Here is a 17,420-nt window from a genome sequence, read left to right on the forward strand (position 1 = left end):
TGCTTGACTGCGTTGCTCTGCATGAGCCGGTGGTGGATGGGGATCAGGATCTTGTGCGCTGGCACCTGGAGCCATCGGGCCAGTTCTCTACCAAATCGCTATATTTGGCCATTGCCCCCTCCTCCGCTCCTCTCCCCTATCGATGGTGTGGTCCGTCCGCGTCCCCCTGAAGATTCGCATCTTCATGTGGCAGTGGATCCGTGGACGGATCCCGTCCGGTGTGGAGGTCCGCAAGCGTAATGGCCCGGGCACTGGTATCTGCCCCCTCTGTGCTGTTCCCGAGGACTCCAACCACATCTTCTTCGCCTGCGTCTCCGCCCGGTTCCTCTGGAGCTGCTTTCGCGAGATTGTCGGTGGGAGTTGGTGCCACACCAATTTCGCGGCCTTATTTGCTGAACTCCAATTGTCCCCTTCGTCCTCTCGCCACATTAGGTGGCTCGAGGTTGGGGTCCTTGCCTGAACGCTTTGGACCGTTTGCAATAAGCTAGTGATCCAGCGTACTTCTCTTCATCGCGCTACTGATGCTCTCTACAAATTCTCGGGTTTCTTGCAGCTTTGGCGGCCGCTTAGCCGCCCCCTGGGTCGGGACGCCATCTCTGCCTTCATCGCCGATCTCCGCTCGATGGCCGTCCGCCTGTCGCCCCCGCCGCCGCTGCCTCCGCCGGAGCCTGACTAGATCGCCTGCACTGGGCAGGCTTTGATTTTTCTCTTTCTTCTGGGCTTGTTGAGCTGTGCCCTCAGCAGAACCTTAATACTTTGTTGTGGTACTTGGGTGGTGTGTGTGTGTGTGGACCTGTTGTGGTTGTATGTCTTGTGGCGGTTTGCTTTATTTATAAAGCGGGGCGAAAGCCTTTTTCGGTAAAATGAAATAAAGTTCTTTCCGCCTAGTCCACCATCCCGGTGGTGCGTTTAGTATCGCCGATGGGCGTGTGGAGGTGTGTCTCCGGCGTATTTGTCCTAGGTGAATTTGCTCGGATCTAGTCGTAGTTCGTCTACGTTCGTGTGTTTTTAGGTTGGATCCTTTCGATCTATGCTATGCTTCAACGGTGGCGAGTGTTGTACTGCTGCGCTGGTCCTATGGAATCTTAGCACAACGACTTCACGTTTGTCTACTACAACAAGTTTTGCCCGGCTCCATCGAGGGAGGGGCGATGACAATAGCGCGCCTTCGGCTCGCTTCAGTACTTGTAGTCATCGCTAGGTGGTCTATAGATCTGGATGTAATTTTTATTCTTTTTGTTGTTCGCCGTACTGCCATTTTTAAAGATGAATAGATTGAAAGTTTTTGCGAAAAAAGGGATATAGTGTGACAATATCTATTCTTTTATCCTGGTTATATAGGGAATTTGTAAGTTTCTTTTTATTTGAACGGGTGAGTGAGTAGTTTTGCGATATCACAATAGTCGAAAGGCCGTTTCGCAAAATCCCCTATCAACTGAAACCCTAGCCGCGACCCGCATCTAATTTGAGCCCAGTTCCACCAGCGACATCTCGCCGGAGAAGCCGCTGACACCTCGACGGAACCGACGCCTTCCACCGCCTACGCGGACCTTACCGTCGCGCAATCCAGGGTTCGATGGCCGCGTCGTCTCCGGCCTCCAGCGGCAAGGCGGCGAGCGACTCCTCCGCTCCTCCTCCGGCCCCTTCCCCCGTGGTATCCAATGGTAATGGAACGCCGCAGAAGCCGCCCCCCGTCGCCGGATTCGACATGCCCAAGCCCAACCTCCGTGGCCTCAACAAGCCCAAGTGCATCCAGTGCGGCAACGTCGCCCGCTCCCGGTAAGGGGACCAGGACTTCTCAAGCTTCTCAGGCAGGATTTGTTTCTCGCGCTGGCGCTTATCTCTGTATCTGTCTGGGTTCGTGAAATTTGTGCATTGGTTGGCTTTTCAGGTGCCCGTTCCAGTGTTGCAAGAGCTGCTGCTACAAAGCTCAGAACCCTTGCCACATTCATGGTATGCCTAATAATGCCACTAACGCTGCTGCTGATAGTAGATTAAATTGCATTTTTTTGTTGTTAGCCACACCGGAGCAGTTTTTTTCGCGAACACACAAAGATTTGCATACCATTTCATTGAGGAGGTGGAGTGGGGGGAGAGAATGGTTCAATACATAGCCAAATATGCCACATGCACATGAGCATTGAGTATATGTGACACGGGGAGCAGCCCTAACGGCCACAAGGCGAGGAAATGGCTACTCCTCGGGGATTATGTTAACCAAAGCAGTGACTCCAGTGCGAGCCCATGAACGCCTCGTCTCTGGTGATCTGAGTTAGACAGGTGAGTGTGGGTTGTTCGGTGTTGCACGTCTTCCACAGCTACCACGCAATGAGGATGATGAGCAGTTAGCTGCTTTCCAAGTATATGCACAGTCGCTAATTTAGCCCAGCGTGTGGAATAATTTCCCAATGGCGACCTCCTTTTGGTTTTCGTGTGTGTTTGGTTTGGGCCCCAACTAGCCCAACCTGTCATGACCAAAAATTTTGTACTCTAAGTTGTTGCTTGAATTATAGCCATTGTACCTGCCAAGATTTTGGCAAAATTGCTAGGCATCCATTTGGGGTTCGCATAAGTTTGACAACTTGGATTGATTAGTGCTTGGTTTTAAAAGTGAGGCACATAAAGGATTATAGGTACAGACAGCCAAGTCCACGGCATTGAAAGCGCAAGTAGGAAACAAATCGCATCAATTGGAGGGGAGGAGGCCTTCGAAGCTGCGAAGCATGCAGGCAATACACGTGTTGGTAAAATTGGGCATGCACGGCATGGAGCGAGTCTCACGCAAAAAAACTTCAGTTAAATATAGGAGAAAGGTTCAATACATGACAACCAAATATTCCACGTGCACATGAGCATTGAGCATATGTGACACGGGGAGCACCACTAATTGCCACAAGGCGAGGAAATGGCTACCTCATGGGGACCATGTTAACCAAAGCAGTGGCTCCAGCGCGAGCCCACGAACTAGCCTCGTCTCTGTTGATCTGAGTTAGACAGGTGAGTGGGTTATTCAGCGTTGCACGTCTTCCACAGCCACCACACGGTGAGGATGATGAGCAGTTAGCTGATTTCCAAGTATATGCTCACTAATTTAGCTCAGCCTGCCTGGAATAGTTTCCCAATGGCGACCTTCTTTTGGTTTTCGGGTGTGTTTGGTTTGAGCCCCAACCAGCTGAACCAAAAATTTGGTAAGTTGTTGTTTGGATTATAGCCATTGTACCTGCCAAGATTTTGGCAAAATTGCTAGGCATCCATTTGGAGTTAGCGTAAGTTTGGCAACTTGGATTGATTAGTGCTTGGTTTCAAAACGTGAGGCACATAAAGGATTATAGGGTCAGCCGGCCAAGTCCACGGCATTGAAAGCGCAAGTAGGAAACAAATCACATCAATTAAGAGGGGAGGAGAACTCCGAAGCTGCGAAGCATGCAGCCAATACACGTGTTAGTAAAATTGGGTATGCACGGCATCGAGCGAGTCTCATGCAAAACATCTGCAGTTAATTATAGGAGGAAACGACCAAGCAATTTAATCAGGTAAGATGTGCGTGAGCGCGTGGCGCTTTGGATTCAGTTAGCTTTAATTTAGCAGGATAATCTGCCTGCCTTTTTAACAGCACCAAACGTATTCACACTCGCCGGCTTCTCGCGGGCTTTTTCCATGCCCTCTGCGCACCAACAATTGGCGAAAATAGCGCGGGGACGTCCAGGGCGCGATGGGCGAGGTAAAGTTTTGGCCTCAGGTCAAACGGCAGCCAAATCATACGGGGAAGCTAATTTTTGGTGTTATCAGTATAGGTTGTAAACCAAACACACCCTTAGCCTCTCTCGTCATTCAGCCACACCTGTTTGATGGTCATAGTTCAGGTTTTGTTCGGATGCTTAGCCAATATGCACCGCATGACTGTATCTTAGCTGGACTAGCTGCTTCTTCACCATTTAGCCTCCCTGTTTGATGGTCATAGTTCACAATTTGTGTGGTTCAGTAGCCAAGTCAGCTCACTCTATCTTAGCTAGGCTAGCTAGCCATTATTAGCCAATTCATCTTTCCTGGGGATGATGTTTTGTTATTTTACACTTGATGGCAATGGGCAACTTCCAAGTGTCCATTCGTTTGGTCAAAAATTGAGGTTATGTTTGGGTCTCTCCCAAACTTGCTAGGAAAGGCGTTTGGTATTAATATCATAATAGAAGTCTCACTTTGCTCAGGTTACTGATCTGGCCTTGCATTAGTATATAGTGGAACCAGAACAGGAGCAATGCCTTTCTTTATCTAATGAAGGATAGAGGAAGAGGACGGTCAAGACGAACAAAGAAAAGTCCTGGCAGGCTTAGTAGTTATTATCTAATGAAGGATAGAGGAAGAGGACGGTCAAGACGAACAAAGAAAAGTCCTGGCAGGCTTAGTAGTTATTATGGTAGAACACTTGCTTATGTCTGTTGGTATTTTATTTATGGTACTATTTAAATCTGCCTCTCTTCATTTATCTTAGTTTCTACTCCCTCTGTAAACTAATATAAGACGTTTTAGATCACTAGTGATCTAATAAGACGTTTTAGTTTACAGAGGGAGTACTTCTTTTACATTGTTTTGGTGCAGCATCATGTCTGCATTAAATATATTACTACCTCCGTTCCTAAATATATGACGTTTTGGCAGTTCAATTTGAACTGCCAAAACGCCATATATTTAGGAACAGAGGTAGTAGTAGTAGTGTATCTTTAAACTCTTTATTTTGGAAAATTGGCACTAATCTTTTCTTACTCCACTTATCACTGCAGTTCTCAAACAGAGCAACACATTGCCAGAGAAGACACCACCAGCTCCTATCCCTTTGTCAGACCAACCATCAACCAATTCACCTTTAACCGGGTAATCTTCAGAAACCCCACTAGTAAAAAATCATCTTTATGCAAGAAAGGGTCCTTATTTCCAATGCTTGCTTGTCATTTCTTGTAGTTCTTCGTCGAGGCTGTCTTCCCTACAAAAGCTTCCCCATCATTTTCTGAATTCCATCCGAACAAGAAAGTCCCTTGCCAAGAAGGTTCTTGGCTATTCCACCCTGTTTGATTATTTATAGTAGTTATACTCTCGTGGTTAATAACTTGCAGTACTTGTGCTGTAGGACATTGCAAGCATAAACAAGTGGAGGTTTATGAAGCTAAAGGAACATATGCAAGGAGATATTGATGTTGAAAATGAAGCATATGATAGGTACACACAGAATATTGGATTGCTGGAGGAAACGTTCTATCTCAAAGAAGATTCTGCTGGTGAACATGAAACTGAAGCAACTTCCTCAGAAGAAATGATGGAAATAATGGTCTCTGAGGCAAAGGTGAGGTTAAAATCTGATTGCGCAAATGCAGCTGGCTTTAAAGAGAGGATTGCCACTGTCTTGGACCAGAAGCTGAAGAAACTGCAAGAGAGGAACAGTGCCTGCGAGGAGGATGACAACTCCTCTGACCAAAATCTAGATGACCATACGAAGCCGGTGAAGTTGAACATAAAACAGCAAACAGTGAGAAACGCGAAAACAAACGAGCTGCTTGGTAAGTTGACAAAAGCACAGAGTGAGGATGATTTGAAGCCTTGCCTCAATATCATGGCGCAGCTGTTTGGAAAGGAGATCGCTTCCTCCTCCATGGGCACATCAAACAAGTCAAGCGACCAAGAATCAACCCCTGCAGTTGCGCCCTCTTATTCATTTCCAAAGCTCACAACTAGGCTGGAGGTAGACGAGAACATGATGTCTAAGATCAGCGAGCTATCTTCTTTGAGTCAGGTTGTTCAGCTATAATCTGGGACCTGGAGTGGTCCTATACCTCCAAACCCCAGAGGCATGTCGTGAATACAAAATGTGGACTGGTTTCTTGCTGCCTGAAAACGTCAAAACGTAACCAGTACTGTTTATCTAGCGTTTCCGTACCGTCTTGGTTAAAAAAAAGCATTTCCGTACTGTCTTGAAAAATGTGATGAACTGTTTACAACGAAGTACAAAAACAACCATGGGAGCAATGAGTTTTTTTAAACTTGTGGCACACTATTCAAATCAAATCATGGTTACGTCATTAACAAGTTCAGCTAAACTGCGGAGGGTCATCATCCCATAAAATTACATGGTCTGAATCATATGAATTCCCAGCTAACTTGTGTGCCACCTTGTTTGTCTCCCTTGGACAATGACCAACCTGTCCTCCCAGACGTATGAGGAGGATATGAGGGGACCGGCTGTAGATGCTCTAAGAGACCAAGCTAATTCTGTGCGCTAAGTGAAAACACTCATTCAGAGCAATGAAGTATTCGTTTTCTCAGCAGCGTGCAAAACGATCGGAGGGACTACATCAAGAGGAAATAATCATATTTTATCTGTTTCTCTTATCCAGAAATATCTTGAACACGTTGAAGATTTATACTTGTTTCTTGAAGTCAATGCGGTAAATCTAAAGGATGATATATTCAACCCTTAAAGGTGCGATCATTTTTCTTACATAGGTTCTGAGAACAATGACTGATCTTCTTGCCAGGACTCATATATCAATTCATGATAATTTCATAGATGCCCAAATTTTACACAAAACTGATGGCTCCTAGACTGTCTCTGCGCATGGCCGAACTGGTGCAGATCAAAAAATCAGCTTTGATTCATGGTCGATCAATTCATGACCAGTCAGTTGTGAGGAGATTGCACAAGGACAAGGCAAAAGGAGTGTTACTCAAATTGAATATTTCGTGTGCCTTTGACTCCATCGCTTGGCCCTTTCTCTTTGAAGTTTTATGCGCGAAAGTTTTCTCGAATGTCTGGAGATCATAGGTAGCCACTTTACTCACGACAACAAATCTTGAGTTGTCGTCAACGGCTATGTGGCCACAAGTTCATGCATGCTCGAGGGTTGCGTCAAGGTGACCTGTTGTCGCCACTTCTATTTGTAATTGTCATGGATGTTCTCACTGCAATGATAGTAAGAGTGCATCATCTTGGAGCCATGGATGCACTCCTATGCATCGACTGTTGATTTACGCAGATGACGTGGTTCTCTTCGTGAGGCCTGCCATATCGAACATGAGCTTCGTTAGAGAAACTCTCAACATTTTTTGCACGACTTCATGCCTTTCGCAAAATCTTCTGCTATTATGCTACGTGGAGAGGAGAGGGACAAACGTACGATCACAATAGCCCTTTCGCATGGAATGTTTTCCTTGCAAGTACCTTGGACTTATCTATCTATCAAGCAGTTAACTCGCTCGGAGTGGCAACCAATTGTTGACGAGGTTTAATTGGCTCTCGAGGGAGTGGATAAGGGATGCAGAGCGTTGGCCGCAAAGGAGATACATGGAGGCAAGTGCCTAGTTTAGGACAGTATAACCGCACCTAATCCCTATCTTCTTAGGCCATCAACATCTGGACCATTCATTTCTGTGATCTAGCAATTTCTGGCCGTCTGATCTCCATTAGCGTGGTGTCTCGCACGTCACGCAGCGAGTGGGCTGGCTGTCCTATGGGGACGCTGCTCCCGTAGCCGAATTGAGGTGCGCTGGTTGATTGGGCCATCCGGTGGATTCAGCCTCACCAGAAAGAAGCCCATCTCTCTCCTCACCCACGACCTCTCTCCTCTCTCTCTCTCCATTGGGAACCTTGGTCAGGCGACCCCATCACCGGGAAAATAGGGAGAGTATCTGGTGCTACCAAGACTTAGATGCTACCGTGATACGGGCATCTGGGCCGTTGGATTCTTAAAACGGACGGCATCTAGGAGATGTGGGATCAGCTGGACCTGTGCGTGATTTTTGGAATCCTTGTAGGCTTTTTTGCAAACGTTGCAGAGTTGTTGAGAGCCGTCTGATCTGAGAATCCGACGATATCTAGTGCTACCAATCTCACCGGGATACTCTCCCCATCACCATAGCCGCCGCCTCCCATGCCACAGCCACCTCCCGTCGATCGTACCCAAATCCTCTGCGCGTGGTGGGATTCCCTCATGAGCCATCGGTGTGCCGTTGCGCCGCCGTCGTTTGTCGCCATCTTCACATCGCCGCACCCGTTCCTTCCCAAATCCTTCCTCGGGTGACCTAGGCAACCCCTAAGGTGAGATGCCGCTGCCACATCCCTTCCCTCTGGATCGCAGTCCCTCTAAGCAGCATCATCCATCCCCTTGACTCTCGCATAGCGGTCATTCCGGCGCCTTCCGATCTCCCTATTCTGTAGCGCAAATTTAGGTTGTTGCGGGTGTTCATGTGGCAGCAGCTTGTTTGGGCTACGATTCTCAGGGGTGATCCAGCTCATCCCGGTGACACAGTGACGCGTATGTGGGTGTTAGTCCCAGCCTCCCAGGTTTTGTCGGTTCTGGTGAGGAGAATTTGCGTAAGGAGATTGGGGTAGGATTTGGGGATGAGTACTCTTTGGGAACATCGGTTGCTGAATCTCATGTCGTAGTTCACGGTGTTAGATTTGCAGCTGGAGAAGAAACACGGCCGTGACCTTGTGCAAATATTCTATATGTCCATGGAGCAGTAGAAAGGAAAACTACTTTTCTTTAACATTATAAATATATTTTTATCATGGATGTGGGATTTCATGTTTTAAGCAGGAACTCATGTTTGACTACTCGCTGGTAGATTGTCGGATTTCATGTAAGATCCATAGTATACAATGTGCAGGAATTTATGTTTTGTACTAACCTGATGTTGTTGACGTAGTAGAGTACGACAATCTCAGTTGATTTCAAGGAAAGTGGCAGCGACTACCATGAATAGACATCATGTCCAGTGGCGACGCCACAAGAATCACGTGTGTGCTTCAATTCAAGACAATGTCACCCTTTTACACTACGTCCACGTTGGTCATGCCTACCCTTGAGGTACAACTCTCCTCTCCCTTACACAATATGACTAGGCTGGCGATAAGGGTCATGGCTTCAGATCAATAAGACATGGCTTAGCCCTAACGTAATACAAGGTGCCGACACAGACTGCAGATACACTATGAAAATATCAAAATGTTGACTCGTATGAGTTTCATAGTATATGTAATTATGTACATTGTATTTGTGGATCAATATTGTGTAAAATAGATGGGCGCGGCAACGCGCGCCATCAATGATCTAGTTTCATGGTATAAGGTGTGTCGTCCTAAGTAACTTGGAGGCCTAGGCATCATTGATCTTAGGAAGGAAGGGATCGCGTTGCAATTACGCTAGGCTTGGCTGCAACGCGCTGCTGATACGAGACCATGGAAGAGACTTCCCCTCGCCATCGATTCATATGTTCAAGGGACTTTCAACAGCCTTGTGCGTTGGCATGTGGGATCGGTCGACCACATCGTTTTTCGGAAGGATCGATGGCTCGACGGTGCTACTATCCTGAGATCGCACCAATTGTGGTTGCTCATATAAAAGCTCAAACGATCAACCATCGCAAGTCACTGATGGTTTGCACTTGAACCAATGGTTGTCCGACATCAGAGGTGAGTTATCCACTCAAGGAATGGTGGGACGCCCTATTGTCAGTGGATCTATTTGCTGGGCATGATGATCAAGCAATCTGGAAGTGGAACGAACAAGGAATCTACACATTGGCGTTGGCCTATCAATGCTTTTCCATTGTGGTGTGGTTGTTGAGGGAGTCCTGGATTTGGGGGTCCTCGAATGTCTGGCCTATCCAATATGGGCCGGACTGGTGGGCCGTGATAAAGTGGAAGACCACCCCCCGTGTCCGGGTAGGACTCATGTGTGCGTGGGTAGCAAGATTGGTGTCCGGATATGCTCTTTCCTTCTCCTATAAACCGACTTGGTGTAACCCTAGGCCCCTCCGGTGTGTATATAAACCGAAGGGTTTAGTCCGTAGAGGCTATCATAATATTCATAGGCTAGACAATTAGGGTTTAGCCATTACAATCTCGAGATAGATCAACTCTTGTAACCCCTATATTCATCGAATATAGTCAAGCAGGACGTAGGGTTTTACCTCCTTAAAGAGGACCCGAACCTGGGTAAACATTGTGTCCCTTTGTCCATTGTTACCATTGATCCTTATATGCACAGCTTGGGCCCCTTACCCGAGATCTGTCGGTTTTAACACCGACATTGGTGCTTTCATTGAGAGCCCTGTTGTGCAGTCCTGAAAAAGCGATCTATGGTTCGCCTAGTCATCAACGACAACATCACCTCTGGAAGGAGCCTAACTTCTGGGCAGATCCTCCAGCTCGGCGGTTTCATCATAGGTGCCCGTATCGCCATCAAGACAATAGCGCCCCCCTACGATCGTCGAACACCGTCTCCTCATCGGTCTCGAGTACTCCGAAAAGATGGATCCGGCAGACATCTCGTCCTTAAACGAGCTGCTAGATCGCATCGCCGCCCTTGGGGCTTCAACGAATTATGGTTGGATTGGGCTTAAACCTGACAAGAGGGAAATCAATCACCCACCGATCACACACCTGGTAGCGGTCATCGAGGAATGAGCCGATGACATCTCTCTCCCTATGTTGAGAACCAAAAATGTTCGGGTCTCCGAACCCCTCGAGTCAGATACCCTCCCTTCGGATGGGACTCCGCGTCCCCCGAACTCTAGATCAGACGTAGGATTGGGGGAGCACTTGGATCTCCCCGGGCCCGAATCGGTCACCTCAGAGATTTTGCAAGCTCTGAACATAGATGTGGGTCGGGATTCAAATTTTAGCCCACCCACCACCACAATCAATACTCTCCAAGCAATTCAGGCCCTCCAGACATATATGACCTGATGTATGTACGACAGCAACCTCAGGAAACGGTCCATCACTTTTGGGCCAGATTCCTACTTGTTAAAAACAAGATCAAAGATTGCTGCGACGACGATGTAATCTCGGTCTTCCATCGCAATTGTACCGACGAGGGAATCCAGAATGCCCTCGACCATCGTCACATATAGAGCTTCATGGAACTATCACAAGTGGTACAAAAGTACTGCGCGATGGAAAGCACATGGAAGGCCCAGAAAACTCAACTAGAGCTTGTTGCCTTTAAGCAGTGTGCGGCCCGGGCTAAACGGATACACCCTAGCGAGGCATCCGACTGTCAGTCCGTTGGCAGAAAAAACAAACCCTTTACAGGACACAGGTCCGTTCTTGACGAACTCTTTGACAATCCCCGTCCGATACATGCGACTCCAAGTATAGACTCAACCCATAGTCTTCGCGCATGTTGGGTACTCAGGCAGGTAGCAAAAAGCGGGGAGGTCATCCTCGCCACCATCACTCTAGGGAAATACTCTCCGAAGAGGGACAATTTTAACGTCCTCACGGTCTTCGAGACCTTTTCTTCAAATAATCGGTGAAAAAGGGCACTCCATGACCTCGCCGAAGTCCACCAAGTAACCGCACTGAGCCCGTGGAACAAGGCGGCAATAACCTTCACTGCCAAAGACGAACCAAAGGCCCGGTCAGTCCGAGCACCCACCACCCTAGTACTAAACCCCATTGTGGACGGTTTTCGACTTACCAAAGTGCTCATGGACGGCGACAGTGGGCTTAACCTCATCTACGAGGACACGCTCGACAAAATGCAGATTGACAGAACACGCATCGAGCAAAGCAGCACCACCTTTCAAGGAATCATTCCCAGTCAAGAAGCATGATGCTTTGGGAAAATTAAATTGGATGTGGTATTTGGCATGCTCGAAAATTACAGGTCCAAAGAGTTGCTCTTCCATGTGGTCCCCTTTAACAGTGGCTATCACGCTATCCTCGGACGGGACACTTTCTCACATTTCCAAGCTATACCCCATTACGGGCATATGAAGCTTAAAATGCCAGGGCCTAATGGAATAATCACAATTTCGAGTGACCTGGACAAAGTGCTCCGAGCCGAAAACAAAACTGCATCCTTAGCCCTCGAGGCACTATCCGAAGCCTGAGCGGCAGAAGAACTTACCACCCTACGATCAACGGGGGATAGAGACGATGTGATTCTCGATAAGAGACCTAAATCCACCTCTTTCAAGCCAGTAGACGAAATAGTTAAATTTCAACTGCACATGACGGACCCTAGTAAAACAGCGTCCATCGGAGCGCAACTGGATCTGGCAGTAGACGTCGCCTTACGCACATTCTTACGCGAAAATTTGGATATCTTCGCCTGGCACCCTTCGGACATGCCCGGGATCCCATGCAGGCTGGCCGAACACAGCCTAAACATCATTAAGGGGTTTAAACCCGTCAAGCAGACATTGCGGCGATTTTCCGAACCCAAACGTCAAGCCATGGGGGAAGAGCTGGCCAAACTGTTAGAAGCCGGGTTCATCAGGCAAATCAAACACCCGGATTGGCTAGCCAACTTGGTCATGGTGCCAAAGAAGGACAAATCCTGGCGCCTTCCTGTCGATTTCAAAGACCTCAATAAGCTTGCCCCAAAGATCCTTTCCCGTTACCCCGCGTTGATAAAATCATCGATGCGACCGCAAGGCATGACTCATTGTGTTTCCTCGACGCTTATTTCGGATACCATTAGATCAAAAAGAAGGAATCCGACCAGGCCGCCACGGTGTTCATCACCCCATATGGCCCTTTCTGCTTCAACACCATGTTCTTTGGGCTCAAAAACGCTGGTGCCACTTACCAACTTATGATTCAAACATGCTTTGGAAAACAAATCGGCAAAATAGTCGAAGCATATGTGGACGACGTGGTCATCAAAACCAAACATGTCGAAACACTGGTGGACGACCTTCGCCTCACCTTCGACAACTTCCGAGCATAAGACATACGACTCAATCCAAAAAAATGTGTCTTCGGAGTTCCAGCCGGAAAGCTACTAGGGTTCATCGTTTCCCATAGAGGAATTGAACCAAATCTAGCTAAAATCCTAGCCTTGTCACAATTGGCTATACCAACAGACCTAAAGCAAGTCCAAAAACTAGTAGGGTGCATGGCGGCTTTAAGCCGCTTTATCTCCAGATTAGGAGAGAAAGCATTACCACTTTACATGCTACTTAGATGCACTGATAGCTTTGAATGGACGGACGCTGCCACAGCCGGATTGGAAGAAATCAAAGCCTTACTAGCAGGCAACCCAATCCTGGCTGCCCCAGGTGTTGGTGAGCCCATGTTGCTTTATATCTCCGCAACTCACCAGGTAGTAAGTGCTGTACTCGTCGTCGAGCGAGGGGAAGAGGGACATAAATTACCCATCCAAAAGCCAGTTTACTACATATCGGAGGTCCTCACACCATGCAAATCCCGATACCCCCACTATCAAAAGATAGCTTATACGGTCTTTATGGCATCTCAAAAACTACGACACTATTTTCAAGAGTGTTCGATCACAGTGGCATCTGAAGTACCACTTAACGACATTATCAACAACAGGGATACCACTGGCCGCATAGCCAAATGGGCCATCGAACTCCTACCGTTCGAAATAACATACAAGCCATGTCGGGCTATTAAATCTCAGGTGTTGTCTGACTTCATCGCTGAATGGACGGAAGCCGAACTCCCTAAAGAGTATAGTTCATACTCCAACTGGACTATGTACTTTGACGGCTCTAAAATGCTAGCCGGACTGGGGGCTGGCGTCATCTTGACACACCACCGGGGACACAATCTGCTACATGTTACAAATCATGTATACGGACTCCAATAATGCAGCCGAATACGAGGCACTTCTACACGGTCTTCACATGGCTGTCTCCACGGGTGTACAATGCCTCGAGGTGCGCGGAGATTCTAACCTCGCAATATCCTAGGTCAATGGAGAGTTCGATGCAAAAGATCCAAAAATGGCGGCATATCGAAATGTCGTATTAAAAATATCAACTCGGTTCGAGGGACTTGAATTCCATCATGTCGCTCGAGACAGTAACCAGGCATAATAAGGATCAACGTGATGATTGTCGATGTCAAAACCGGCGGATCTCGGGTAGGGGGTCCCGATCTGTGCGTCTAAGGCTGATGGTAACAGGAGGCAAGGGACACAATGTTTTACCCAGGTTCAGGCCCTCTCGATGGAGGTAAAACCCTACTTCCTGCTTGATTGATATTGATGATATGGGTATTACAAGAGTTGATCTACCACGAGATCGTAGAGGCTAAACCCTAGAAGCTAGCCTATGATGATTATGATTGTGATCATCCCTCTAAGGACTAAACCCTCCGGTTTATATAGACACCGGAGGGGGCTAGGGTTTACATGGAGTCGGTTACAAAGAAGGAAATATAATATCCGGATCGCCAAGCTTGTCTTCCACGCAAAGGAGAGTCCCATCCGGACATGGGACGGAGTCTTGAGTCTTGTATCTTCACGGTCCAACAGTCCGGCCAAAGCATATAATCCGGCTGTCCGGATACCCCCTAATCCAGGACTCCCTCAGTAGCCCCTGAACCAGGCTTCAATGACGCAGTTCTGTCTTTGGCTTTGCAAGGCGGGTTCCATCTCCGAATACTCCAAAGTAATTACCGAACACCTAAACCATGTCCGAATCTGCAAGATGATCTTCGCATACCGCTGTAGCATAGCACTTCATAAATTTGATCCGCTGGCAATTTTTGCACGGCGTGCTCCTGCATCATGGCCCGGCCCAACATGAACCGGTTTTCCTTAGCCTGCTTCGATACGCGTTGCGAGGCGGTTTTATTGGCTCGTCCTGACAAAGCAGAGATCATGTTCCCCTTATCGTGGGATCTTCCATCGATACGGGCGTGCGCAGCCCCACGATGACTGTTGGTATGACTCCATGTTTTTAGGTAAGTCCCAAGCGGTTACGCTGAGGATGCTTGATATTCATCCGCCTTAAAAAGGGGCCGAGGCCTATCCCTCTTTTCCACCACCCTTGCGCCTTTTCGCATCTCGAGTTCTAACACCGAAACCCAAGCTCAAGCACCCCTGATCCTCTACTATGTTTGGATCGAACCCTCAAGGCCAGTGGGTGGCTGCCCCCGACTTCCGTCCGGGCCCTCCTTCTCAACTGGCGTCATGGACCAATGTAGAAGGGATTGGGGATCTGCTAGTGATGTACCATTATCGCAGAGCCGTATTCGGGAGCCTCTTGAGAGGGACATTAGCCTTGTCAGCATAATTCAGGTAATGCTAATCCGATGGATGTTGCCGTGCAAACGCCGTTCTCTCCGAATGTGGGAGTTTAATCCGGAAGGTCCGCGAACTATTCTGCACTTCGTGGGCCTAACGCTCGAAGGGATGTGTAAACTATTCTTCAGACCACAAGTAAAGTATCCAAACCAGCGAGGATGCGGGCCTGAGCTGCAATCGCCCAGATACCCAAGTAAGTAACCCAGAAACCAAACATTTCGTCTATTTTTATCATAGACATTATTCTGAAAGTTCTCCATGGCCAGGAGTGGCTTAGCAAGGCGGAGAAAATCAGGTGTCCGGCGCCACTTCCTGAAGGCTCGCTAAGTCCCACCATAGCCAAGATGCTTGGTGGTGTGCTAAGCAAAATGCCGTAAGGGAAAGACGAAGGGAAGAACTGGGAAGCGGAACTTCACACGTTGCGCATCCAAACCGGGGAAATTGCCATCTCCCTAAAGGATGATAGCCGGGAAGGGGAATCTATAGCCTCCTCCCCTCGTGGGAAGAAGAGGGCCGCCTCCGAAGACTTGGAGATGGAGGTGCCCAAACAGGGGAAGAAAGCTTCACCAGGGGGCCCTGCCTCGAAGGGCGTCCTCACCGCGTCATGCCCGCTGAGGAAGTCCTGGATTAGGGGGTGTACGGATAGCCAAACTATCACCTTTGGCCGGACTCCTGGACTATGAAGATACAAGATTGAAGACTTCGTCCCGTGTCCGGATGGGACTTTCCTTGGTGTGGAAGGCAAGCTTGGCGATACGGATATGTAGATCTCCTACCCTTGTAACCGACTCTGTGTAACCCTAACCCTCTTCGGTGCCTATATAAACCGGAGGGTTTTAGTTCGTAGGACGAACAACAATCATACCATAGGCTAGCTTCTAGGGTTTAGCCTCTCTGATCTCGTGGTAGATCTAGTCTTGTACTACCCATATCATCAATATTAATCAAGCAGGAGTAGGGTTTTACCTCCATCGAGAGGGCCCGAACCTGGGTAAAAACATGGTGTCCCTTGTCTCCTGTTACCATCCGCCTAGACGCACAATTCGAGACCCCCTACCCGAGATCCGCCGGTTTTGACATCGACATTGGTGCTTTCATTGAGAGTTCCTCTGTGTCGTCATCCTTAGGCCCGATGGCTCCTCCGATCATCAACAACGATGCGGTCCAGGGTGAGACTTTTCTCCCCGGACAGATCTTCGTATTCGGCAGCTTTGCACTGCGGGACAATTCGCTTGGCCGTCTGGAGCAGATTGAAAGCTACGCCCCTGGCCATCAGGTCAGATTTGGAAGTTTGAACTATACGACTGACGTCCATGGAGAATTGATCTTCGACGGGTTCGAGCCACAGCCAAGCGCGCCGCACTGTCACGATGGGCACGATCTAGCTCTGCCGCCGGACAGTGCCCTGGAGGCCGCACAAGTGTCCGCTCCGACCCTTAGCTCGGAGCCGACTGCGCCGACCGAGGACGGGTGGTTGGACACCGCCTCAGGGGCTGCTATCTCTACGGCGATGGAGCCGAATACTATCCCTGTCCTTTGCAAGGCTCGTAACTCCAAGGTACCGGACTCCTCTCCGGACTCCGGACCTTCCGCGCCCCTGCCAATCAAACCCGATTGGCCGCCGGTCATGGAGTTCACCACTGCGGACATCTTTCAGCACTCGCCCTTTGGCGACATCCTGAATTCACTAAAGCCTCTCTCTTTATCAGGAGAGCCCTGGTCGGACTATGGTCAGGAAGGCTGGGATATGGACGACGAAGAAATTCAAAACCCACCCACCACCCACTTCGTAGCCACTGTCGATGATTTAACCGACATGCTCGACTTCGACTCCAAAGACATCGACGGTATGGACGACGATGCAAGAGACGACCAAGAACCAGTGCCTACAGGGCACTGGAAGGCCACAAATACAACGTACGCTCCGCGAAGAGGACGAGGCGCAGGTCGACTCCTGCCTTCTCCTTCCGAGCTACGCCACAAATACAACATGCGCTCCACGAGGAGGACGAAGCACAGGTCGACTGCTACCTTCCCCTCCAAAACTATGCCACGAAAATCCTACCAAGTGGAGAGCAAACCTCCCACTCGGGGGCTTAGCTGCAGCCCAGTGCTCGCCTAAGTTTCAAAAATCCTACCGAGTGGAGAGCAAACCTCCCACTCGGGGGCTTAGCTGCAGCCCAGTGCTCGCCTAAGTTTCTAAAATCCTACCGAGTGGAGAGCAAACCTCCCACTCGGGGGCTTAGCTGCAGCCCAGTGCTCGCCTAAGTTTCTAAAATCCTACCGAGTAGAGAGCAAACCTCCCACTCGGGGGCTTAGCTGCAGCCCAGTGCTCGCCTAAGTTTCTAAAATCCTACCGAG

The 17,420-nt window shown here is 48.7% G+C and overlaps 1 protein-coding gene and 1 long non-coding RNA gene across 2 annotated transcripts; both read left to right on the top strand.

The window, feature by feature from the left end:
* The first annotated feature begins 1,416 nt into the window (after positions 1-1,416).
* Positions 1,417-5,910, top strand: LOC123157004 (uncharacterized). Its single transcript, XM_044575227.1, has 5 exons — positions 1,417-1,779; positions 1,892-1,953; positions 4,779-4,869; positions 4,957-5,041; positions 5,123-5,910. The coding sequence occupies exons 1-5, from the start codon at positions 1,577-1,579 to the stop codon at positions 5,795-5,797; spliced, it is 1,116 nt and encodes a 371-aa protein (XP_044431162.1). The 5' UTR covers positions 1,417-1,576; the 3' UTR covers positions 5,798-5,910.
* A 1,972-nt stretch (positions 5,911-7,882) lies between these two features.
* LOC123157005 (uncharacterized) lies at positions 7,883-9,020 on the top strand. The gene is made up of 2 exons (XR_006478631.1): positions 7,883-8,083; positions 8,698-9,020. It is a non-coding gene; the product is annotated as an uncharacterized lncRNA (long non-coding RNA).
* Positions 9,021-17,420: the final 8,400 nt, after the last annotated feature.

The sequence above is a fragment of the Triticum aestivum genome, chromosome 7B, assembly GCF_018294505.1.
Source record: "Triticum aestivum cultivar Chinese Spring chromosome 7B, IWGSC CS RefSeq v2.1, whole genome shotgun sequence".
Lineage (NCBI taxonomy): Eukaryota > Viridiplantae > Streptophyta > Magnoliopsida > Poales > Poaceae > Triticum > Triticum aestivum.

Excerpts from the sequence above, each read along its gene's own strand:
- LOC123157004 (XM_044575227.1), top strand. The coding sequence starts at position 1,577 with ATGGCCGCGTCGTCTCCGGCCTCCAGCGGCAAGGCGGCGAGCGACTCC. Across the intron at positions 4,870-4,956 it reads ACCAATTCACCTTTAACCGG|TTCTTCGTCGAGGCTGTCTT; the intron begins GTAATCTTCAGA and ends CATTTCTTGTAG. Across the intron at positions 5,042-5,122 it reads GAAAGTCCCTTGCCAAGAAG|GACATTGCAAGCATAAACAA; the intron begins GTTCTTGGCTAT and ends CTTGTGCTGTAG.